Source organism: Schistocerca nitens, chromosome 4 (genome assembly GCF_023898315.1).
Source record: "Schistocerca nitens isolate TAMUIC-IGC-003100 chromosome 4, iqSchNite1.1, whole genome shotgun sequence".
NCBI classification, from domain to species: Eukaryota; Metazoa; Arthropoda; class Insecta; order Orthoptera; family Acrididae; genus Schistocerca; species Schistocerca nitens.
In genome coordinates, this window is record NC_064617.1 from 720,905,647 (window position 1) to 720,932,912 (window position 27,266).

At 38.4% G+C, this 27,266-nt stretch overlaps 1 protein-coding gene across 3 annotated transcripts in view; it reads left to right on the top strand.

Moving 5' to 3' along the window:
* LOC126252848 (TGF-beta-activated kinase 1 and MAP3K7-binding protein 1-like) overlaps positions 1-27,266 on the top strand; it is a 109,325-nt gene that overhangs the window by 46,868 nt on the left and 35,191 nt on the right. For all 3 annotated transcript variants that reach the window (XM_049953798.1, XM_049953799.1, XM_049953797.1), the window contains 3 exons: positions 2,259-2,365; positions 6,068-6,305; positions 23,973-24,105. In XM_049953798.1, coding sequence (XP_049809755.1) covers positions 2,287-2,365; positions 6,068-6,305; positions 23,973-24,105 — 450 coding nt within the window. In that variant the 5' untranslated portion in view covers positions 2,259-2,286. The remainder of the gene's footprint in view (positions 1-2,258; positions 2,366-6,067; positions 6,306-23,972; positions 24,106-27,266) is intronic.

Below are 27,266 nucleotides of genomic sequence, written 5' to 3' on the forward strand. Positions count from 1 at the left end.
TTACATTGCTGGCAGCTCTCTGTCCATTACTGCCCCGTGAAAGGCAACATGTTGCCCCTGTATTAATGCTTCCAATGCTAGTTGTCAGTTATTACTGATGGTGAAACCCTTATCACCCATCACAAGATTTGTTATCACACGTATTTCCTTTTTAGACTGAGTTTTACGTTGTGTATATGTTCAGTGCGACATACGGAGACCCAACATTGTGTCTGGCCAAAATAAGACTTGCCACAGACCATGGACTGTGGTAAGCCGCAGATATACAAAGCCCAAGATTATCTTGTATGCTCCTCGAAGAATTTCTTATTTTTGCTCTTGTTTAGAAGATGGGCCTGATTCATGTTTTGTTTAGAGTTTTGCCGTTTCTTTTGGAGGCTTCACCAGCAAATGATAGGAAGGTAATTCTCTGGTTTGTTTCTTAGTTCTTGTTTCTATGTCTTCTAATATCTTCCTTACTGTAGCTGCCGAAGGAAAGGTCTTTTCCACATGTTCAAGCTCAGCAAGTAGGTTTTCATCATCATATATATAGTCTTCATTCGACCTGTGCATCAGCATCAACAGACACAAAACTCACTGTAGCGTATGATGGTAGCTTGTTACAGATCCGTGTGAATGGGTTTTGTACATATCCATTGCCCAGAAGGCCATCGGGTTTCTTCTGCACATGGACCTTCACAAACACGAGACAACTGTTCTCATCAGCCTTCACAATGAACTTGATGTTTTTATGGATATTATTAAAGTGGTTGAGGAATTTCTCGAGAAAGACCTCCGATGCTGCCGCACCACGAGTGTGTCATTGTTATATCTGTAGACATACTATGATAGATGTTTCAGTGTATTTAAAGTGATTTCTTCAGATAGCTCCATACAGAAGTTGTTATAAAAATGAACCTGTCGGGATTTCATCAACTTGCTCATAGCTGTTCCTATCATGAAAGAAGTATGTGTTGGTTAAGCACAGTCTTGACAGTGGTGATGCAGGGGGCCAGGATTATATGTGATGGAGCCAGTACACCTGATTAAAACCTTTGCTTCCATTAAGTATAGGAAGGGATGATATCACGATGTTGTTGAGGGCACTGAGATGTGGAGACAAGAGTGAAGAAAAAGACTGGCACAGCCTCGACAAAGAACTGGCAAAGGTGTAAACAAGAAAGGACTCAACCTCTCTTCTGGCATGCAAATATAAGAAATCTTTTGGGCTGTGTGGAAGACAACTTTGGGCTTTGTACACCTAGGGTCTATCACATTCCCTTTGAATGCAACAATTCTTACACTGAAAATATAATGTAACTGGATAGATAAAAAATTTATTTACCAAGCAGTGGCAGGAGAACAAACACATGAAAGGTATCACGAGTGCAAGCTTTTGAAGCCATTGGCTCCTTCTTCTGGCAGAAGGGTTGAAGGGGGAGGAAGAGATGCGAAGGAAAAGGACTGGTGAGGTTTAGGAAACTGGTAGAGTTTGGACATTGGACAGATATAGTGCTGTACCTCCTTATGTTGCACTGAACATATGCATACTGTAAGACTTACCCAGGGAGGTAAGTTTGCCCTGATTGAGCACAGCATAATGGAGTAGCACATATTAGATTTTGAAAAGATGTCTTATCAACTGTCCAGCAAGTGGTTGTAGTTTGAAAAGATGTCTGTTACCTGTCCAGCATGTGGATACTGGGGCAGTGTTATTGAGGTGGCAATGAAATATGTGAGACAACAGATCTCATGAGTTATGAGAGGAGTTTTTCCGTCAGTGCATCTTCGCAACCTACATTGTAAACAATGAGATGGGTGCAACATGCTGCCTTTCTAGAGCAGCAGTGGACCATGAGCTGCCAGCTGTGTAAGCACATGGCCAAGTGATGGCTAAATTGTTGTGAGTGGCCATTTGAGGGATTTAAAAATCAACTCCCGCCAATTACTAACTAAGGAGTCAGACTGTAAGACATTGGCACTTCATCAGAAGATGGAAGGAGAGTATCTGTTTTCTGAAACATTGTAAACACACTGTGAAATGAAGTGGTAAGAAACCCATGAAGATAGACTTGTGTGGAAACCTTCATTTACACATCAGGGTCTTGTTCATTAAGAAGATAACCAGGCAATAGAATAGTCATCTGAAACGTGTTGATATCATTGTGGTGCTCTTTTTGTCTGATGGTTTGCTGTTTCAGAGTTCAGTGGACATGCTCTGTGTTTATTTGAGGTTAAAAATATTAAAAAATGAAGTATGTGGTTTCTTTGTGTTACAGAATTCTGTGTTGCTTAAGTAAAACCATTATGCCAACAAGAGAAGAACTGCCAAGATCAGAGCCTTTTCGTAGCTGGACTGATGATTTACCAGTGTGCCGACTTTCAGGTAAAATACTGAATTTGCAGTGTATTGTGCAAAAATTATACTTATTAGTTAAAAGATGTATTGGATTTTCTGTAGTAACCATTATAGTGGATAACCTGTGAGCAAAATATGTCTTCCCTCTGTTCTTTGTGTTGTGATTTGGAATGCTAGCATTCCAATGAAGGCTTCACTCATAATACTAATAATGCATCTCTAGCATAATCTAGAGTGATTTTTAAAGTCCAGCAGACGTTGTCTTGAGAACACCAAATAACTGCATGGCATCCATGCTGTCAACTTGTACTCTTACAAGTAGATATAGTATGTGGTATAACAGGTCTGTGAACAAATGAAAGAGTGATTTCAGGTGTGCCGCAGGGGAGTGTCGTAGGACCGTTGCTATTCACAATATACATAAATGACCTTGTGGATAACATCGGAAGTTCACTGAGGCTTTTTGCAGATGATGCTGTGGTATATCGAAAGGTTGTAACAATGGAAAATTGTACTGAAATGCAGGAGGATCTGCAGTGAATTGATGCATGGTGCAGGGAATGGCAATTGAATCACAATGTAGACAAGTGTAATGTGCTGTGAATACATAGAAAGAAAGATCCTTTATCATTTAGCTACAATATAGCAGGTCAGCAACTGGAAGTAGTTAATTCCATAAATTATCTGGGAGTAGGCATTAGGAGTGATTTAAAATGGAATGATCATATAAAGTTGATCGTTGGTAAAGCAGATGCCAGACTGAGATTCGATGGAAGAATCCTAAGGAAATGCAATCTGAAAAAAAAAGGAAGTAGGTTATAGTACATATGTTCACCCACTGCTTGAATACTTGAATACTGCTCACCAGTTTGGGATCCATACCAGATAGGGTTAATCTACTTCTGGCCACACTCACAAGGTATTTCGTAGACTCCAGGTGTTCTGAGACCTGCTGCATCTTTAACTGGTCTCAGTAATTGACGGATTTTCGTTGGAGGCCTGAAAATTGATTTTATCTTGTGTCTTTTCAACAGATGGCTTATCTTGCCCAACACAGAGCCACAGAATGGCAACAAAGCAAGTTTCTTTTCCTGCTCTTCACCAGTGGTCTTAATCTGATGCTTTCATCATTATGTAATGCTCGAAGGCTGTTGCGCTCAGCCCTGGTCATGTTGGACGCTGGTAACTTCGCCTTTGTGCGCCTCTGTGCGCTACTGAATGAAGATACTTATCGGAAGCTCCCACATGACCCGACATCAAGAATAGTAAGAAAAACATCAGAACTTCTTAAGCCATCTTCAGTGGCAGACAGTGTGGTTAAGAATCTTCTCCCTCAGGCACCTAGACCACCTACTGCTTATGGTTTACTGAAGATACACAAGGACGGGATGTCACTTTGCCTAATTGTGTCCACAATAGGTTCTCTGACATACAAGCTGGTGAAATACTTGGCCAAGCTCCTCGCTCCACATGTGGGACACTGCGAACATCATATAAAAAACTCAGCAGAATTTATCAGCAGACTCAACCATCTATGCCTTAGTGAGGATGATATTATGGTCAGTTTTGAGTTAGTGGTGCTGTTTACGAATGTGCCTATCAAAGACACTTTGGACCTAATTTCCCAGTACTTTGTAAGTGACATGGTCGAGCTATTTAAGCACACTCTTACGTCCTCCTATTTTGTGTACAATGTCCAGTGTTATGATCAGACAGATGGCGTAGCAATGGGTAGCCCGTTGGCTCCAGCTGTTGCAAACCTCTTCATGGAGAATTTTGAGGATATTGCCATAGATACTGCGCCATTGAAGCTGAAGTGTTTCTTTCAATATGTTGAAGACACGTTCGTCATTTGGCCACATGGACAAGAGAAACTAGACGAGTTTTTGGAACACCTCAATGGCATCAACAATAATATCCAGTTCACCATGGAGGTGGAAAAAGGTAATGCACTGCACTTCCTCGATGTCCTTGTCCACTGTAAATGATATGGGTGCCTTGGCCACAGCGTCTACAAAAAACCCACCCATACAGACCTGTACCTGCACGCCACCAGCCATCATCATCCAGCACAGAAGCACACAGTATTACAAACATTGGTGGATCGTGCAAGAGTAATATCAGACGATGATAACCTGCCCCATGAACTGAGCCACCTATGCAGGGTTTTCAGGAATAACGGCTAGAGTGCCCATCAAGTGAAAGAACTGATTTCTGGGAAATATCAGAATAAGACCACTAATGAAGAGCAGGAAAAGAAACTTGCTTTGTTGCCATTCTGTGGCTCTATGTTGGGCAAGATAAGCCACCTGTTGAAAAGACACTAGATCAAATCAATCTTCAGGCCTCCAACGAAAATCCGTCAATTAATGAGACCAGTTAAAGACGCAGTAGGTCTCAGAACACCTGGAGTCTATGAAATACCTTGTGAGTGTGGCCAGAAGTACATCAGACAAACAGTGCGCACTGTGGAACAACGCAGGAAAGAACATGAGAGGAATTATTTCCTACACTATCCAGAGAAATCTGCGTTAGCTGAGCATGTGTAGGAAAAGGTCACCACATAAAATTTGACAATACCTCTGTCATGACTTGCACTAACAGCTTCTTGGACAGTTTAATAAAGGAAGCTATTGAAATAAAAATTACCGCAAACACCCTGAATATAGACAGTGGCTTGCGCTGCGTGGGATCAAGCGATCACACGGTTGAAGAGGGCACATTGAATGCCGACTCAAAACATGCCCATATATGGCAATGTCACGGGCACCAGTGACGTCACAGCCGACAGCTAGCGTATGTAAGGGCGCACCAACAGCCCACTGGCAATCATACCACTTGACAATGGCCAAGGAGTGTTTGGCGGAAAGCTCATGTAGCTTTAAGCAATTTATGCGGTTGGAAACCCGAGAACATTTTATTCAGCATTGAACTGTTTTTATGTCCTACACTCAACTCAACAACGCGTTTTGAAAGACAATGCTCTGATCACCAGGTTGTCAAACTCAGCGTGTGAAGTTAAAACACTAAAAGTATACCAACAAAGTTGTGGCATTCATAAAAAACGGCAGGATAAAAATATATTGGACAGTGGGTCCTCATCTTACATTCAAATCTTTGACTTCTGCCCGTAGTTGGTCCATTTCCACACCATGCCATACACCAGACTGCATACTCCTGATTCACAGTGGGCTCCAAGAATGTCAAGTTGACGCTTCTGCAGTCAAAAAGTTTTCAGTAGTGCTGAACCACAGTTAAAAAATATTTTTGAAGGAATACACTGCCATTTGGCTGTATATTTCCTGTGTACAATCTATATTTTGGCCGTCACACTGATCTTAGATCGTTAACATATTTTGTTGTGCAACATGCAGGATGACATATTATTTCATGCCATTATTGAGTATCTGTCATCCTGCACAGTGCACAGCAAAATGTTGTTAGTAATCGGTGTATATATAAATATATATAAAAAAAGAAATGTTGCAGTGTGTGTTGGACATAAAACAATTGAACACTACTAGTTACTACTGAGATGATAATAAATCTGACTTTTCTGTATCATAAGTAGTACTCTAATCTTGCAGACAATATTTAATTTTTGTTTCTGTCTTTAACTAAATCTTTTGTTAAATAATGTGTTTGGTGTTTATGACAAAATGTACAGCTGTTCCATCTATGTCTTTAAAATGGAACCTGTTCACAGTTGAGAAATATTTATGATTTCAGGTGTTGGATTTTCAACAAACCAGATATACAGAGAAGATGGCTACCGTCAAGAAGAACATCCGTTTGAAGACCGTAGTTTCCGCTGGCGTGTGGATGATTCAACATCATTATATGGAGTATTTGACGGACATGAAGGTGTGCAGGCTGCAACTTTCGCTCTTCAGAGAATGGCTGCTGAAATATTATTTGGAGAGTTACCAGGAAAAACCACAGATGAAGAAGTGAAAGAGTTTCTGAGGTTTGTAAGACTACCACATTTACTTTAAAACACTACAGTAATTACAGTAAGTGAAATGTATCTGTTGCCCTTCCCCGCATTATCACCAGCTTTAGTACCTAACTAACTTTTCTGGGAACAAGTGCTACCCACAACTCGTTCTTAGAAAAGAAAGCTAACTATCCACAGTGAGGGTACAAAACATGCATTACTCCTCTCCATTGTGCCACTTGCTTAATGTGCACACTGCAACCCCATTTAAAATAAAACAAGTTCCCACTATACTTACTGTTCGTAAATCACTTCATTGCTGCACTCCTTAATTCTGAACTGGCAGAAATTGGACAACTTCAGGCTGTTAATGCTTTGTGTCTAACCACTCTAATGATAATAATAATGACAATAATAAAACTGTGTGCAGCACTATAGTAGCTCTTATGTAGTTACTGCTGTGTTGTGCTGTCAATTAATTCATTTATCTGTTTCAAAGTGAGTAATGAATCAATTTCTGGACTACTGCAGGTACTATTTACAACTTGGTGAAGACATTTTCTTGAGATATTTAGCATTTGTTAAGTATATGTCTCACTTCTATCATTAGCGATGTATGGGACATAGCACAACATGTGTGTGTAGTGGGTGGACTATGTAAGGAACCTGTAACCTCCACTGCATTAATGCCATTATTTGAGAAAAAGTAATAATTGATGACTTATAGTCAGTAATAGAGTCTTACAAAATTGTGATAGTAGTACTGATCTTTTGAAAATAATTTAGTTTTGTGACTGAAACAGAATAGAATTGTTTAGTTTTTACCCCTCTGAAAATTTCATTTTACCGCTCAGGGCGTAATTACCCCCAGGTTGGGAACCACAGCCATAGTGGGAGTAGTCAGTTGTACGGTCCGCTTCTGTCAGTTCTGTCACTCATTTTAAAAATCTGATTTCTTCAAAATAATAAAACAACAAACCTTTTTATGAGAGATTCCAGTAACACCCATAAAAGAACCACTTTGGATTCCATTAAAAAAGATTTATGTATTGTTTCTTAGCTAACACTTGATTGATTTCTGGGTTTTTCCACATTTAAAACTGATATCTACCTCAGCAGATTCTGCAAATTCCTCTTAACAATTGAACGAGCAAGTTTTATAGTTTGGGAGAAGACAAATAGCATTACTATGCCTTGCCGTTCCCTCCCCGCCCCCCCCATCCCCCCCCCCCCCCCCCCCCCCCGCCCCACACACACACACACAGAGAGAGAGAGAGAGAGAGAGAGAGAGAGAGAGAGAGAGAGAGAGAGAGAGAGAGAGATCTGTGTAGTACATAAACTGCAGTGGTGGATCCTGTAGCGTGATTACAGTGCATTAACTTGAAGATTTGATTAGAATTCACTAGCCATGTCTTACACATGTTGTGAAAGAGTGCTAACCTATACAGTCCAGCAGTCCAGAATATACAGAAACCAAATACTTTAATAAATGGTATGAAATATGTGTATAACTGATGATGAACCCCTGCTGTCATCAAAGTGGTTAAAAAGAATAATGGGAAGACTAAAACAGAAGTGAAATTATATGTATAATACTCATATTAGTGCCAATATTTTTATGTGGCATGTGGTGAAGGTAAAAATAAAACGGTATGGCCTGAGAACACAGATTGTTAATGAAAGAGGTATTGTATCAAATGATACCATATTGAAACGGCAGTACATGTGTCAAATGTGGAAGAGGGGCTTGCCAAAGAAAATAGTTGGTTGGATAATGCCAACAAAAATTTGTGAGCAGCTAAAAGTAAAAAAAAAGTAAGCCCCATTTGTTTTGATGCAGCAATTTGGAAATCACTTCATTGATCATTTATATCTCCTGTCTCTCTTTTTCTGAGATGTAAGCACTGCAGTGCTGCCACTGTGATGAGAAAATCAGTTTGTTTTAGCTAATACAGGACTGCAGGCTGCACTGGACTGAATCACAGACTATTCATTAATAAGAGCTTCTGACATGTTGACCTGTACCTCTTCTTTGACAATATAATGCCAGAAGTAGGAGGCAGTGGAGATGACTTTTGTCCTGTTGTTTAGCGCCATTTTATGTCTTTTACTGCAGCGCTAGGCTGCTGCATATTTCTGTGTGTTCACAGCAGCCTTGTAGGACGCTTAACTTCAATATATGATTACTCTTATTATTGTAACCATCACTTAGGGCCAAAAATGTTTATTGAGCACAGTTAAACTTCTCTAACAACAAATTATAATTGTCTGTCTGTTCACACGATCAAACAGTGATAGTAGTAGTAGCAGTAGTAGTAGTTGTTGTTGTTCTTGGCAGGAGCTTATATGAGCCAAAATAGAAATTAATGTGAGATAGTTCCTGATTAAGTTTGAATAATGTCCAAGCACTATTTATTCATTGTGTGTGTGTTTAGTAAATGTACAAACAAAGTTGCATTACGCCTGGTGGTTGTGAAAATAAGACGTTCATAAATGCAAGCACTGCATACTTAGATTATCATGGCTGTCGGAGCTCGCTGGAAGAGGTGAGGTGAAAGGCAGCAAATGAGAAAGAGATCTCTCACTGGACAGCCTTATATTTGCCTGCTACAGAAATTTACATCACTGGTCGGCAACATCGGCAGTGCTCCAGCCACCACTGCTCTCTCCGGGCATCTATACAGCTGTCTTCCAATATCGTGTCCAGCAGGGTTACTAAATTTATTGACATGAAATCTTGTAGCAGTGTGATGTCTAATGCTAAGGTTATCTGTACATGGCAAAGCGAATTTGTTAATCTCACAGGAGCACATAAAAGACGTTAACAGTAATAATTTTAAGAATTCTTCTAATTTCAGAAAAGCACTGATAAAGTATTGGAAGGAAGTCATTCTTAAGGGAACCACAATCTTGTCTTGTTGGTTGTTTTTGAGTCCAACTCTAATTAAAATGCCCTGCACGTTCCAGATATGATGGTTGCCCTTGCTCACTGAAGTACCAAATTGTGGTGTATTATATTTCGTATGGTATTACTTGAGTGACCCATTATCTTATCAGTTGTCTTCAGCCTTATGTACCTTCAGGAGGCTGTAAGGTATTGACAAAACCATGAAAATATTTGGTGAAGCAGAACACTCTTGTAGCATATGCGCTGAGTATTTCTGTGATTTTTACATGTCATGTTCTCTTCTCCAGTGAGTTGGTGGCTAGAATAATTGGAGGACATCAGCAGTAGTTAAGTAGTGCTTCATTGCAGGTTAATGCGTGCTGTTTGATAGGACAATTTTCTTCTACTCATCTTCCTCCTTCAGGGACTATGTTGTTGTTGTTGTGGTAGTTGTAGTCTTCAGTGCAAAGACTGGTTTTGATGCAGCTGTTCACTCCAGTCAATCCTGCGCAAGCTTCTTCATCTCTGTGTAACTACTGTAACCTATCTCCATATGAACTGCCTAGGCCTACATCATCAAGTTTTATCCTCCCCCAACCCCTCCCCATATTCCTGCTCCCTCCCCCCCCCCCCCCCTCACACACACACACACACACACACACACACATATATTTCCTTCTGTTATCAAAGTGATTGTTCCTTGATGCTTCGGGATGAGTCTTACCTACCAGTTCCTTATTTTATAGGGGACATGCTGGAAAGTAATGCTTCCAATTTTTTTATTCTATTCTCAATATTGGTTGAGGAATTACATGTCATGCATATTAGTAGACTTTCCCATTTCACTGATGAAAGTTGAAACCCTCCATTGCTAGAGGGTTCTAAATTGTAGCATGTAACATGGCAGTGTGTAATGTAACTGTGTTAGCGCATGAGAAACAGTGTGCTATAATTGAGTTTGACCATACAATATGTGCCTCCAATTGAAATCCATAGAAGAATGAAAGTTGTGAACAATGATGATGCTAGTATGAAGGAAACAGTGGTGCTAAACTCAATAGTGTGTGGCAGAGCTCAGAGTAGGCGACCACATGTGGCAACCAACGAGACTCATGGGAATTGGTTGATGAACTCCTCAGAGAAAATCATCAGATGACACAGACACTGCTCTCAGGTAAGTGTGGCCCATCCTGAGAGTGTGTACGGGTCACCATTGCAGAACTGCAGTACAGAAAACTAAACTGTGTGTATGGTGGGTGCCTCGAATGCTCACTCCTGATATGAAACAGAGGAGAGTGGACATCTGCCATCAACTTATTTTGTGTTATGAATGCGAGGGTGATGGGTTCCTTAACAACATAGTGACAGGTAAAGAAAGCAAAGTTCACCATTTTGACCCTGAAAACAATGGAATTTCATCACTAAGAGTCACCAACACAAAAGAGGTTCAAGGCCATTCCATTAGAAGGCCAAGTCATTCTCACAGTGTTCTGGAATGTTCAAAGTGTGGTGCATTTGGAATTCATGCCTAACGACAACACCATAAACTCTGCAAAGTACTATGAGACTTTTATAAAACTGAAAGCAGGAATTTGAAAAGTTCACCCACACATGGAGCACCCGTTCCTTCAGCATGACAGTGCTGGGCCAAACTCAAGTGCTACAACAGTATGATACCTTGGGTTCTCTGTCATCAGTCGCCCTCCATTCAGTCCCAACTTGGTCCTATCCAATTCATCTGTTTCCAACACTTAAAGAACTCCTTTGAGAACTTCACTTTAATAATGATGAAGCAGTGCAAGCAGAGGTGAGGTTGTGGCTCCATCAACAAAGTTAAACATGTTATCTCATTGAGATTCGAGTTCTGCTAGTGATTTGCATCTTCTCAACATGATATTTTGATGCCGTATCTCGATGTCTTCATCAGGAGTTCTCTGAGACTGGATCTCAGTCTCAGGGAATACATGATGAAGCCATCGAGTTATGGCATCAAACTATCTGGTTGGGAGGATGTAGATCACTGGCAGAACACCCAGTCTTAACTACATGACAAGGAATTGCAGGAAAGTCTAAGAGATTACAAAGTCAAACATTGATTTTTCACGTAAAAAATGTGGAGGTGCTGCCTCTCAGCATGCCCTAATAGTTAGTTTGTGTCATCAGTTTTTTTCACCGCAGTTTAATTCAGTACATCTTCATTAGTTATTTGATCTACTCATCTAATCTTCAGAATTCTTCTGTACCACTACAACCAAAAGATTCTATTCTTTTCTTACCTAAACTGCATATCATCCACGTTTGTCTTCCTTACAAGGCCACATTCCACATAACTACTCTAAGAAAAGACTTCCTAACTCTTAAATTTATTTTCATTGTTAACAAATTCCTCTTTTTCAGATTTTTTCCCTTTGCTATAGTCACTCTCCATTTTATATCTTCTCTACTTTAGCCATCATCATTTGTTTTGCTGCCCAGGTAGCAAACCTCATCCATATAAATCAGAACTACTTCAATGAGTCATAACATTTGAACCCATGAAGGGATACATTTGCAATTTTAGGAGATGATAACACCCAACCGGGAGATTACATACATACATACTTACAAAGTTCTCACAGCAAATGTTGGAAGCACACTCCACCAGCACTAATGTACAACTGTACTTCTTACACCATATTCCTAGATGTTCTGTGAAGTGTATCCTTACTAATATATATATATATATATATATATATATATATATATATATATATATATATATATATATATATATAAAAGTTACCAAACGGGAAAGCGCTGGTAGATAGGCACAATAAAAAAAACACAAACACACACACAAAATTTCGAGCTTTCGCAACCCCCGGTTGTTCCCATGTGGAATGTTTCTTTATATATATATATATATATGTGGATGGATATGTGTGTGTGTGAGAGTGTATACCCATCCTTTTTTCCCCCTAAGGTAAGTCTTTCCACTCCCGGGATTGGAATGACTCCTTACCCCCTCCCTTAAAACCCACATCCTCTCGTCTTTCCCTCTTCTTCCCTCTTTCCTGATGAGGCAACAGTTTGTTGCGAAAGCTTGAATTTTGTGTGTGTGTTTGTGTTTGTTTGTGTGTCTATCGACCTGCCAGCGCTTTCGTTCGGTAAGTCACATCATCTTTGTTTTTATATATATATATATAAAAACAAAGATGATGTGACTTACTGAACGAAAGTGCTGGCAGGTCGACAGACACACAAACAAACACAAACATACACACGAAATTCAAGCTTTCGCAACAAACTGTTGCTTCATCAGGAAAGAGGAAAGGAGAGGGAAAGATGAAAGGATGTGGGTTTTAAGGGAGAGGGTAAGGAGTCATTCCAATCCCGGGAGTGGAAAGACTTACCTTGGGGGAAAAAAGGACAGGTGTACACTCGCACACACACACATATCCATCCGCACATACACAGACACAAGCAGCGAAAGCTTGAATTTCGTGTGTATGTTTGTGTGTCTGTCGACCTGCCAGCACTTTCGTTCGGTAAGTCACATCATCTTTGTTTTTAGATATATTTTTCCCACGTGGAATGATTCCCTCTATATATATATATATATATATATATATATATATATATATATATATATATATACTACTTCATATCTAAGAATTCATCTGTTGAGTAGAAGGCGTTGTCATTTAGAAATTCTTTTAAATGTTGGTTGTCAGACTTTTAATACTATTTGGCAAATGACCAAAGATTTTTGTGACAGCATAATTCACACATTTCTGAACCAAACAGAGATTTAATCCAGAATAGTGAAGATCATCCTTTTTTTTAGTGTTGTAGCTATGCACTTCACTGTTATTTTTGAATTGGGATGGGTTATTAATGACAAATTTCATAAGTGAATGTATGTATTGTGAAGGTACTGTGAATATCCCGAGTTCCTTAAATAAATGTCTGCAAGGTGATCTTGCGTGGGCTCCACCTATTATTCTGGTTATATGGTTTTGTACAGTGAATACTTTCTCTCTTAATGACAAATTGCCCCAAGCCATATGAAAGCAGTGAATGAAAATAGGCATAATAGGCTAATTTACTGATATGTTTATCACCAAAATTTGCAATAACCCTAATAGCATAAGTAGCTGAACCTAACCGTTTCAGCAGATCATCGATGTGTTTCTTCCAATTCAATTTCTCATCAGTGCACATGCCCAGAAATGTTGAGTATTCTGCCTTAGCAACAGACTTCTGTTCATAGTCTGTATCTGTCAATGGTGTTATGCAATTTACTGTACAGATTTGTATAAACTATGTTTTCTCAAAATTTAGTGAGAGTCCATTTGCAGAGAACCACTTAATAATTTTCTGAAAGACATTATTTGCCATTTCCTCATCTGATGCTTGCTTGTTGGGTGTGTTTACTGTACTTGTATCATCAGCAAAAAGAACTAACTTTGCATCTTCATGAATATAGAATGGCGAGTCGTTAATATATATTAAGAACTTTGAGGGACCCAAGACTGAACCTTGTGGGACACCATTCTTGATATGTCCCCAGTTAGAGGACTTGACTGGTTTTTGCAGACTATATCAAAAGCCTTTGAGAGATCACAAAATATCCCAGTGGGTGATGTTCCGTTATTCATTTAATATTTGATCAGTGAAAGCATATATAGCATTTTCTGTTGAAAAGCCTTTCGGAAAACCAATTTGACATTTTGTTAGTAGGGGAACCCGGGGTGTGACAGGGTACAAAGTTGAAAACATTGATTTAAAGTACAAAAGTGTTAAATAAGAAAGTTGCCAATTTTTATGCGAATGCATTATGATGTATTAATCACAAAAATACAAGAATATTTCCATAAAATAAAAGAACAATATTTTTTTCACTCAACAACAGAAAGGTATGTCATTTGCCCCATTCTGCCCCGTGCACGGGGCAGATTGGGATGGTAAGCACAAGTGATTATAAAAATGTATAAAATTATTGGAAATGCAGAAAATATTGGCTTGCTCAGTATTTATTTAGTTTAAAGTGATTGTTAATGTCAAACTACAGTTTTCGTGTATTGTATCCTTTTCTTAAGGCTATTTACAAAATTCACACATGAGGAGACACTCATCATCTTCACTATCTATTCCTGCACATATCTTGTGCCCATTTTTTGCACATGAACAAGCGACCCAACCTTCAACTAATTTTGAATAAAACTCACCACAATATAAACATTCACAGTCAGAACTTTCCTCATAATCACTCTCATTCGTATTGGATGCTCTCTCCTTCTTTTTTCCATTTATCTTCAGGCCCTTTCCTTTCTTTTTTGAATTCTTAATTTTATTCTCTTTCACAAATAGTTTTTTCTTTGCTCTTTCTTCTTTGGCAAAGTTCTTTTCCTCTTTTTCCTTAATAATGGCTTCTAACTCTAATTTGTACGGTAAATCAGTTAAAGCAATGGTCTTCCCCTCTTCCATTTCACCCTTTTCATGCTTTCATTAACTTTTGGCAATGGCATCAGAATTTCAGGTGAAATATTGCTAGCTTGATCATCCAATCTGTTGGCGTTGCCTCTTTTAGCTGGTATGCTAGGTGAAGGCAATTCCAATTGTTCAGCTCCTCTTTATCTGACGGCCTATCAAGTCCGATGTCAGTTATGTCTGTTGAGAGGAAATCTGCATCGGTGAATATGGATGGGTTCATGGGCCATATTCCAGTAACTTTGAAACCTTTAATAGCGGATTTCATTCTTGCACTTTTGATGAAAGCTAAACCAAAAAGCATTGAAATTTGAAAGAGAGTTACGACTTTCGCTGGGTTGCTTCATAGCCATTTTCGAAGCTCATCACTAAAATGAAGACTTAAAGGCTCCATAAAAGAAACATCAAGTGGCTGAAGTCTGTGAGAGCAATGTGGTGGTAAACATAGCAATGAAACACCACTTCCCCTCACGCAGTCTATAATGTCAATGTTCTTGGTATGTGTTAAGTGGCCATCTAATATAAGAACAACTTGGAAGTCTATTGATGCCTTAGAAAATTCCACAAATTTTTGAAACCATACAAAGAATGACTCTGTGGTCATCCATCCGGTACTGTGGACCTCAGCCCAACCTCCTGGTGGCAGTCCTACCTCAAATTCTTTCTGCTTCTTCTTTCATTGAAAAATAAGGATTGGAAGCATGTAAGCTCCACTTTCTGACATACAAATGAGGAAATGAGGCAGATTACAGTTTCGCCCCTTTCTGCAGATGTTAACTATCCTACTTGACGTTTCCCCTTGCAAGCTATGATCTTTGATTGGTTTTTAGGGTTAACCAAAACGCCTGTTTCATCACAATTAAATATTTGAGAAGCCATTAGTCTGTGTTTGTCAATTACATTTCTTAGTAAAAAAAAAACTATTGACAGCTACTTTATTAAAACCCTTGCTCTTGCACCAGACGTTGCTTCAGGCTTGCGAACAGGTAAAGTAGGATGTCTTTTAAGGAACCTGTTGGCCCAATCTTTGCCTGCAATTTCATTTTTAAATCTATGAACAATGCCATTTCTTACAGCCAAAAGATAAGCTAGGTCACACAAATCATTGATTGTTAAGCCAAATAACCTAGCCTCCATACTTTTTAAGTACTTAACGAGCTCAAGTTCCTGTTCTTCTGTAAATACATTTTTAAACTTTCCAGCCATTTTATCAATTTTGTAGTCAGCATTTTCCCTTCTTTTTTTAACTTATCTTTCCAGAGTAGTCTGGGGAATGTCAGATTGGTTCGAAGCCTTCAAATACCCACAATGGCTAGAATTAACTGCCTCCACAGCATTGTTCATGGCCTCAGTAGACCATGACTGCTTATTTGTTTTTCTCTTATATACTCGAACCATCTGAAATCGAAAGCAAAATAGATTAGGAGCCTAATAAAAGCGGGGCAGAATGGGGTACTTCCCCATTCCGCTCCAGTTACATGGTTTAGGTTATGGAGGTAAGGCCACTAAACAAAGATACGAAAACAAACATTTAATGGCATGAAACTAAATATTATAAACATATTTTAAGCATCTACTAACAATAGTCATATTGTAAATAAGTAGGTATAACTTTTCTTGCTTCCAGTTCTCCAGAAGTTACAAGGCAGGAGCAAAAATTAGCACAACGAAAACTTCACGATCCAACGCTTATGGAAACCAAACAGACGTGGCTGCCAAGGTTGAGCAGTAACTGTCTGAACTAGTTCTACTTACTGCCGATCGTTGGCAGCACCTCCTTGACATGAAAATACGTGCATCTTCATTCTACACCGGTACCCCATTCTACCCAGGGTTCCTCTACTCCATTTTTACAAATATGTGATGCTACTCTTGAATAAATTAGTTTTTCAAGAATTTTGGATAAAGATGTCAGAAGTTAGATTGGGCGGTAGTTGTTAGCATCAGATCTATCCCCTTTTTTTATGCAATGGTTTAACAATAGCGTATTTCAGTCTGTCTGGAAAAATGCCCTGTTTCAGTGAGCTACTACATATGTGGTTGAGAATCCTACTTATTTGTTGGGAACAAGCTTTTAGTACTCTGTTGAAAATGCCATCAATTCCATCTGAGCTTTTACTTTTGAGTGAATTTATTATTTTCTTAATTTCAGTAGGAGAAGTGGGTTGGATTTCACTTTTATCAGATTGCATAGGTACTGCTTCTTCAATATACTGCCTTGCATTTTCTAATGAATACACTCCGTCATCAGGCCACAAGTGGCCCATCGGGACCATCCGACCGCCGTATCACCCTCAGATGAGGACGCGGATAGGAGGGGCGTGTGGTCAGCACACCGCTCTCCCAATTTTCTAATGAATAGCTGGATCCTATTTTCTCTACAACACTTAAAACATGATTATTAAAAATGTTTTCTACTTCTGACTTCTTGTTAACAAACTTTTCGTTGTGTTTGATATAAATACAGTATTTCTATGCTCTTGTTTGTCCTATTTCCTAATCTCACTCCATATATTTTACTCTTGCTATCTTCCAAATTTCAAACATTGTAGTCCAGTGAACATTGTCAAAAACTTTCTCTAAATCTACAAATTATGCTATAAACATAGGTTTGCGTTTCTTCAATCTACTTCCTATGATAACCCAGAGTCAGTGTTGTCTTTTGTGTTCCAAACTAATCTTTCCTGAGGTCAGATTTTACCAGTCTTTCCAGTGACTTATTAAACTTATGTTTATGTAACATTCACACCTCTCAGTGCCTCCCTCCTTTAGAATTGAGATTATTACATTCTTCTAGATGTCTAAGGGTACATCACCAGTCTCATATATTTTATATATCTGACTTGCTGTCTCAAAGATCTCAATAATTCAGAGGGAATGTTGCCTATCTATGGGCATTGTTTTGACTTAGGTCTTTCAGGGCTACATCAAATTCGCCTCACAATTTGATATCTCCCATTTCATCTTCATCTACTTGTCCTTCCCCTTGATAATACTATCTTCAAGTGTGTTTCCCTTGTAAAGCCATTTTTGTACTGGGTGTTTCACAGTTCATGTTACACACTTGTAGAAGTTGTAGAGGGGATGTAGTAGGTCAAGTTTTACATAGAAAGCCATGTCTAGGAATGTCACCCAACAGCACTACAAAGCATCAAAATCACAGGTGCTGTTACCTGTAAATGCATGTATATACAGGGATGTACAAGAAATGATTAAGTCAAAAATTATAAGTGAAAACAGTTCTGATACCTCTGACATGGAATACATGTACTGGTACTGTTGCTGCTAAGACAGTTAGGTAGACAACTATCAGAGGTAGTAATATGGAACAAAACAAGAAAAAAATGTCACTAAACATGGGCTCTAAAATGCCAACCTTAAAGGTTTTAAGCACCTGTTCGGTAGAGGAGACGTGTTTCACAGTAGCAAAGATGAACAAGTGGTCATAGCTCTTCAGGTATGCTTTTTAGAGCCCATGTTTGCTGGACATATTTTCCTTTTTCTCCTTACCACCTTTGCAAGTTGCCTGTCCTACAGTCTTAGCAACAACTGTATCAGTACATGTATTCCACTATCAGAGCTCTCAGAACAGTTTTTGCTTATAACTTTCGACATTTATTATTCTCCATCATGCTAGAATGTTTGTAAGATCATCACAGAATCACCCTATATATACATACATTTACAGGCATTGGCACATATAACTTTGATCTTCTGTAATTAGTTAGTTAGTTGGTTAGTCAGTTAGATGTTCCATGGGATCATTTTGCATGATAGATTGTAATGATGTGGAATGAGTCATCTTACATTCACATCATAAATTAATTTGTACATATGGTAGGTTGCATTCTGAACATTTTTTTTTTTAACAAAAAGAAGAAAGCTATACAAATGAGAGTTAGTAATTCCTATTCGCCTCCTTTTACACATTACAGCAACAAAAATTCTTTTATGGAATAGAAGGAGTTGTCAAAATTTTTGTTGCAGCATTGTGCGCTCGTTCTTGTACTAAAGACAATGTTAATTTGGAGTAATGACTGTCATTATTCCTTTTGGTGTTGTAATTATGTACTTCATTGTTTATAGTGGATTATTTACAACAAACTTCATGAGGGAATAAATATACTGTGAAGCAGTAGTCAGAATGCCCAATGCCTTAAACAGATGTCTACAGATGATTGTGGTTGAGCACGATGTATTATTCTCACAGCATGTTTCTGCACAGTGAAGACTGAGAAGAATGAGTTACCCCAGAATATTATTCCATATGACATTATTGAATCAAAATATGCAAAACATGCTAACTTACTGATTTGTCTCTCCCCAAGATTTTCAATGATTCTAACTGCGAATGTTGTTGAACTAAGTTGTTTTATGAGTTACGAAAAGTTTTTTTTTTTTTTCCAATTTGAATTTCATCAATATGAATCCTTAAGAATTTTGAAGTTTCCACCATATTTATTATTTTTTCACCATATGTTACACTTATCATCAGTGTAGTGCCTCTAGATATGCAGAACTAACTATGTCATGTCTTTTTAAAATTATGGTGAGACCATTCAGAGAAAACCAGTCAGTGTTACTTTAAAGAACTCTGTGTACTATTTCTTCTGTTTCTGTATGAGTGCTTGGATTAATTACAAAACTAATGTCATCTGCAAAAAGAAATAATTGTACTTGTTGTATACTAGATGGAAGACGGAAGATCGTTTACTATATATGAGGAACGGTAGTGGACCCAAGATTGAACTTGGGGGGAACCCCGTATATGATTTTTCCCCAGTCAGAATTATGTCCCTGGACTATTTTGCTTGAGTTACCAAGTACAACCTTCTGCATTCTTTTGGTTAGATATGACATTATCCATTGGTTGGCTATACTATCCATCCCATAAAACGTTAGTTTATCTAGGAGAATACTGTGATTCACAGTCAAATGCCTTAGAGAAGTTGCAGAAAATACCAGCAGGTGCTATTTTATTATTTAATGCTTGTAAAATCTGGTGAGTGAATGTGTAAACGGCATTCTCAGTAGAGTAACCCTCCTGAAACACAAACTGTGGTTTGCTAAGAATACTATTGTAGCTAAGTTGAGATACTATTCTAGAATACATGATCTTCTAAAAAATTTTGGAGAATGATCTCAGCAGTGAAACAGGTCGGTAGTTATTGGCATCTCTCTTATCACCTTAAGTAGGGATTTAACAATGGCATATTTTGGTCTCTCTGGAGAAATGCCTTTAGTAAATGATGCATTACATATTTCAGATAAGACTGGGCTTATTGCATGGGAACAAATTTTTAGTACTCTATTGGAAATACCATCAAAATCAGATGAACCTTTATTTCTGAGAAAATGTATAATTTTCTTAGTTACAGAAGGAAAAGTTGGTGATACATTCATATGATTGAATTTTATGAAAGTTACATTTTCAAGATATTGCTGTGATTTTTCTATTGAACTGTTTGTCCCTATGCTTTCTGCTATATTTAAGAAATGATTGTTGAATGCATTTGGTACCTGTGATGCATCATTCATAGCTGTTCAATTCAGCTCAGTAGTGACATTGTCTTGTTCTGTGGCTGGTTGTCCTGCCACTCATTTCACTACATTCCATATAGTTTTAAGTCTGTTGTTGGAAATACTGATTTCTGAAATTATGTGCATGTTCTTTTATTTTTAATAACTTTTCTTAGTAATTTTGAGTAGTTTTTGTAGTGTTCAACTACTACAGGATCCCTACTTGTTCTTCCCAAAAGATGCACTTCCCTTTTCCATTCACAAGTGACTTTAATCCATCTAGTGACCCAGGTTTTTTACATGGCTGTCTAGTGTCCTTTCTGATTTGCTTTTACTGAAAGCTGTTACAAATAATTATATAATTTATCATGGAAAAGATTATGTTAGCATTTTGTTCATTATAAATTACATCCCCGATAATCTCCTGTAAACCATTCTTAGAAACATTTGCCCCGGCCCCATTAATTATTCTAACTGATTTCCACCGAGTGGTATTCATACTGTAAGGCTGTGCATCATGATCAGGGAGAGCATTTGTTACTGGGTGAACAGTTATTTTCTTACTTTGAGCTTCATCAAAGACAACATTATAAATTAGGGTCATACTGTCTTTCACCACCTGTGTTATGAAGTTAATTACTGAGCCCTATTGTAGATCCAAATAAGGTTTCAAGACCATTTTTCCTATCAGAATCCTTCAGAAAATCTATACTGAAGTCACCACAGACTGCTTGCTGCTGTCTGACAGATAGCACATTAAGGAACCCAGATCCCTCATAAATAGTTTAAAATTTTCCAGTGGGGAACTGTATACAGTTACAATCAAAAGTGAACTATTTTGCAGCATTAGTTCACAAGCGCACACTTCTATGTGCTGATCTTGACAAAATATTGTCTCAGTGTTTTTGAACTTGTGTTTTATCTTCACATATGTAACAACTCCTCCTTTTCCTATGTTATTTCTGCATGCATAATCTGCAATAGTGTAATCTTTTACATGTAACTTATCTAACCCTGTTGTTATATGGTGCTCAGACAGGTACAGGATGTCTACCTTTTCAGAGCTCTCTAAATTTTCCATACAAGAAACTCTTTTGTCTGATGACTCAATCCTCTAGTATTTTGATGAAATAAGCTAACATTACTTTTCTGTGCATTATGGAGCATTTTGCGGAGCTCTTCTGTTAATTTCACTTCTTTCAAAACAGGGTACCTGAATCCTTATTCTAACCTAAAAAAGGTGCCCCTCTGACACCAGTAACCACAGGGATCTTGCTATGTGTGATGGTGGCCCCAGCCAACCCATCTTTCCATTTCCTGTTCAGGTGTAGGCCATGTCTAGTATATTCCCATCTCCCAGGTGTAGCAACTGGCACTGCAGTCTTATGAGGTTTCATTTCAGTCAGCAGCAGTCTACTCAACTTCGTGTTCACACAACTCACAGTGGTGTCATTGGATGACATGGGGTCCTATATAAAACTTGAACTACTAAGTCCCCTCTACAACCTCTGGAAATGTGTAACATGAATTGTGAAGCACCCTGTATATTCCTATTATCTTCTGTCTCTCCTTCTTTGGATAGTATTGACTTGCCATCTGAGCTCTATGTTTTCTTACAGCTGCTTTTCTTTTCTCAAGGATGTCATTAATGCTCATGCAGGTGGCATCTATTGTTGGATTTCTGTTCAAACCATTTATGATTTACCATTTTGCACTTTCTGTCACATTTATTAGACATCTGTAATCCCTTTTGCTTGCTTCATTCGTTGAACATTTACATGTTCTTGTTTCATTAGCTAAGTTCAATATGATTAGATTAGAACTTGTTCCATAGATCATGAATACGACACTTTGTAATGATGTGGAATGTGTCGGGTTAATAAAAGGTGTCTATACAAGATATTACATTACACAAAAGATTACATGACACTATTTTTTTTTTTTTGGGGGGGGGGGGGAATTACTCACATCCAAAAATTCATCTAATGACTAATGAGTAGAAGGAGTTGCCATTCAGAAATTCTTTTAATTTCCTTTTTAATGCTATATGGCTATCTGTCAGACTTTTGATGCTGTTAGGTAAGTGACCAAAGACTTTTGTGGCAGCATAATGTACCCCTTTCTGAACCAAAGTTAGATTTGAGTAGTGAAGATCATCCTTTCTCTTAGTGTTGTTGCCATGTACACTGCTATGACTTTTGAATTCGTTCGGATTGTTAATAACAAATTTCATAAGTGAATATATATATTGTGAGGATACAGTAAAGATCCCTAGCTCTTTAAATAAGTGTCTGCAGGATGATCTTGGTTGAGCTCCAGCAATTATTCTGATTACACACTTTTGTGCAATGAACACTCTTTTATTCAGTGATGAGTTACTCCAGAATATGATGCCATATGAAAGCAGAGAATGAAAATAGGCATGGTAAGCTAATTTACTGAGATGTATATAACCAAAATTTAGTAGCTGAACTCAAACGTTTCAGCAGATCTTCAGTGTATTTTTTCCAGTTCAACCCCTCGTCAATGCATACACCTAGAAATTTTGAATATTCTACCTTAGCTACTGATTTCTGATCAAAGTCTATATTTATTAATGGTGCCATTCCATTTACTCTGTGGAACTGTATATACTGTGTTTTGTCAAAGTTGTTGAATGTTATCCATGGAATTCTACTGGACCATGTCTTTTTGCCTATTTGAACATCTTATACCTTTACTATATCATCTCTCAGAGCTACCCATTTGTCTTCTATTGTGTTCCTTTACCCTGTTCAGTAAGTAGTTGCCAAATGCTCCATTTGAAACTCTGCTGAAGCAACATAGATCACAGAGTTGACATTTCTTAATCGATAGTGTTTTCTGTCTCTACAGCAGAGAATGTGGCAATTTTGGCATGGTCAATATTTTATTTCAGCCTTATCACAGTATAATGTAGGATATCCATTACACTTAGTTTGGGTTCTGGCTGCAGTTATACACTGAAGACACACTGTCAACCAGATGCATATATAGTCTGTTCTCCAAGAGGAAGCTCAGACACACGAGAACAATTGTATGTTTTTGATAAGGATAGAAGCTGAAGCAGTGAATTAAAATTTGTGCCACAGCCAAACCTGAACCTGCATCTCCAGCTTTCTGGGCAGATGTGCTTAGTTAGCAGGAGACCTGGGTTCAAGTCCCAGCCATGGCACAAATTCATTGCTTCAGCTTCTGTCCTGATCGAAGATAAAGTTGAGACTAATATGTCTCCAGGAAAATGTAATTCCATATCAATTATAAGTTTCCTTGCATTCTCAAACACACTAATAATCAATCAGCCTGTCAGTGTGTGATCTGAAAATGTTATGCACCTACCTCGGAGAAGTATTATGGAACTTACATAATTGAAACTGATTGCAAACAAATGAGCCATTTGTATTTTGTGTTGTAACTTAGTGATGATTGCGTTTTCAGTGCAGTGAATGTATTGTGTGCCACTTGGACTGCATCTTTCGAAATATAAGGAACATATCGGTGTGCTATTTGTGCTCAGAGAAATGTAATGACTGTGTGGTAGTTACGGATTAAAGAGAGAGAAACAAAGTAAACACAAAATTTTATGAGTGCTGTTCTTCCACAAATTTTGGTTGATTTCCTGTGAATAGTGAAAGCTTTTTAGTGAACAGTTTGCATTTAATTTGCTGCATCTTTTTTAAAATAATTTTTATCCAAGAGTAAAGCAAGTAATTTTAAAAGTGTTTGCATTAGATGTTGTAAATGCTAGAATGAATAACAGTAAATATGCAACATCCATTGTTTTGTACCATTTGTTACAGGCAAGCATTTTTTGCAGTTGAAAAGGGTTACTTCGACTCCATAGATGAACGTTTAGCTGTCCGAACAAGTTTACAGTATGAAATTCCAGAAGGAATGTCATCTTATGAGGCCTACCAGAAATTTCCACATGTGGTTTGTACTTAATATTAGCTCATTGATTGCTATACATAAATGATCTTGTGGATAACATCGGAAGTTCACTGAGGCTTTTTGCGGATGATGCTGTGGTATATCGGGAGGTTGTAACAATGGAAAATTGTACCGAAATGCAGGAGGATCTGCAACGAATTGACGCAATGGTGCAGGGAATCGCAATTGAATCTCAATGTAGACAAGTGTAATGTGCTGCGAATACATAGAAAGGAAGATCCTTTATCATTTATCTACAATATAGCAGGTCAGCAACTGGAAGTAGTTAATTCCATAAATTATCTGGGAGTAGGCATTAGGAGTGATTTAAAATGGAATGATCATATAAAGTTGATTGTCGATAAAGCAGATGCCAGACTGAGTTTCATTGGAAGAATCCTAAGGAAATGCAATCCGAAAACAAAGGAAGTAGGTTACAGTACACTTGTTCGTCCATTGCTTGAATGTTGCAACCAGTTTGGGATCCGTACCAGAGAGAGGGTTGTTAGAAGAGATTGAGAAGATCCAGCGGAGAGCAGTGCGCTTCGTTACAGGATCATTTAGTAATCGCGAAAGTGTTACGGAGATGATAGATAAACTCCAGTGGAAAACTCTGCAGGAGTTTTGTTGAAGTTTCGAGAACATACCTTCACCGAAGAGTCAAACAGTATATTGCTCCCTCCTACGTATATCTCGCGAAGAGACCATGAGGATAAAATCAGAGAGATCAGAGCCCACACAGAGGCATACCGAAAATCTTTCTTTCCACGAACAATACGAGACTGGAATAGAAGGGAGAACAGATAGAGGTACTCAGAGTGCCCTCTGCCACACACCGTTGGGTGGCTTGCGGAGTATGGATGTAGATGTAGATGTAGAAGTTACTTTATTTATATATGTATTTTGAAAATCAATTACAAAGAGCATGAGGGAGTTTTCCACAGTTAGGTGCTAAGCAGACAAGTCACAATGAACATTTACATCTACACACAGAATGTCAAAATAAACTACTTATACAAAATTTTAGAGTGTTTAGAGGTGATACGAAGAAACACGTCAGTATGTGACAAGAATGTAACATTCACCATTTCCCCGCTAGGGCCCTGAAGGTTTTGTTGTTAGCAGTGTTTGGATATGGTGTTCAAACTGCCTTGTGATGAATATTGTAAGAGAGATGTTGCTGAAAATATTGTAAATTTACACCAGTTTAATCAGAGCATCCAGGGAAAAGTTAGGGAATTATTTTATGTTCTGGAAAACTCATGGAATTTTAGCATTTTGTGTAGAAACCAAGGGAAAGGCTTGATACCTGATTTGATTTTGGGCAGATGAATTTGCTAGCCATCTGCGTGTCTCGATGTAGTGCTGTGCTCACCCTACCTCATTTCTCCACCCTGAACACCTTCAGTCCCATCCTTTTCAAGTGGTCCTCCTCAACCCAAAATGCCACCTTCCTGCACATTGACCTCCACCTCTCTGATCGCTTCATACACACCTCTGTCTATATAAAACCTACTAACCACCAACATTATCTGTATTTCAACAGCTGTCACACCCTCCACAGCAAAAAATCACTCCCATGCAGCCTGTACACCTGAGGGCAATGTATCTGCAGTGAGGAGAACTCCCTTGCCCAGTATGAGTGTCTTATTAGTAGTATACTTCTTAAATTCCATGAATTCTTTTCTATTTAAGATGTGTAATCTTGCTTTTTGTAACTTTAAAGTGCAAATTCAGGCAGTTTGTAGCACAGTTGTTATTCATTTGTTAGTTTTGAAGGGCCAGCAACTGTTTGTTTCAGCCCAGTCAGTCAGTCACATCCCAAGTGTCACGTGTACCACCTGCAATAACAGGAAGTTACATACTTAGCTTTTTCTATGTTTTCTAGTAGTGCTGGAATTGATAGGATGTATGCATGTTGTGTGTACAGCAGAGTCCCGGTAATCCGAACGTTTGGTTAATCCGAACATGAAAAATGTTCGTCTAACTATGTAAAATTGTGCGTTAAACTGCTGTACATACACACTATTTTAATTTACACAGTGCAGTAAACATGTATTAGAAAAATTGGAAAGAAAACATTAGGTTTAAACAATGCATAACAATGAAAGAAAAGCTGTCAAATTTACTAAAATACAGTGGTCATTTTGTCCCTAACCTCAGTCATTGTTTTTTGGCGTAATGAAGACAGTCTGTTATACGATGCATAGTTGCGCCATTGTCTCATAAACATCAAAACAACAGGGGTAGCCTTGGGCTGATGCTCCAAATAACGTGGCACAAGGTCAAGGGTTTCTGCTGTGTTACTGTGCGGCACAAGCTCTCCTTTATTGCTTTCAGGCTCATTGTCACTTCCGTCAGAGCAGTGCACTTCTTCCTGGTCTTGATCCACAGCAGCAACTAAATCAGCGTCAGTAAGGTTCTCCACATAAGCCCCATCTGCTGCCATCAACTCATCTACGTCTCCTTCACTAGCTTCTTTACATCCAGGAATTGCCTGTATCATTTGTAGTAGATTTTCCTCTTCATTTTCAACTAGGCTGTCCTGAAATTCAAGAGATGTCCACAGTGTTCTCCAGATTTTCCCAAAGTATTTTTGAAATATTCTTCCATGCCTCAGTGGCCCAATAAACAACATCCCTCACATTGGTCTTTTTTATTTTGTCCACCAAAGGAATGTTATCATCTTGGATCAGCATTCTTAAAAATTGTTTTCTTTACATCAGTTTTAATGTTTGCAGTATGCCCTGGGCCATTGGCTGTAGAAGTGATGTAACATTTGGAGGCAATAACTTCACCACAATTTCTCCATCACATAATTTCTCAATGCTGGGGTGAGATGGCGCATTACAGTCAAAAGGATTGCACGGGGAGACAAATGACTTTCCTTACAAAACCGTCAAACAGAGGGAACAAACTGGGTGTGTAACTATTTTTTGAACAGCTTACCATCCATCCATGCTTTTTTCTGGTTGCGATAATATACGGGCAGGGTCTTCATGTTGCTCTGGGCCTAGCAGAATTGCTGATCAGCATTAAAGGGAGCTTGTTATTACCAGCAATGTTGCTGCACGGTAATGAAGTCACACGATCTTTGCACATTTTAAAACCAGTAGCATGGTCTTCTGCTTTTGATGCCAGGCTTTTTGTTGGCAACACCCTAA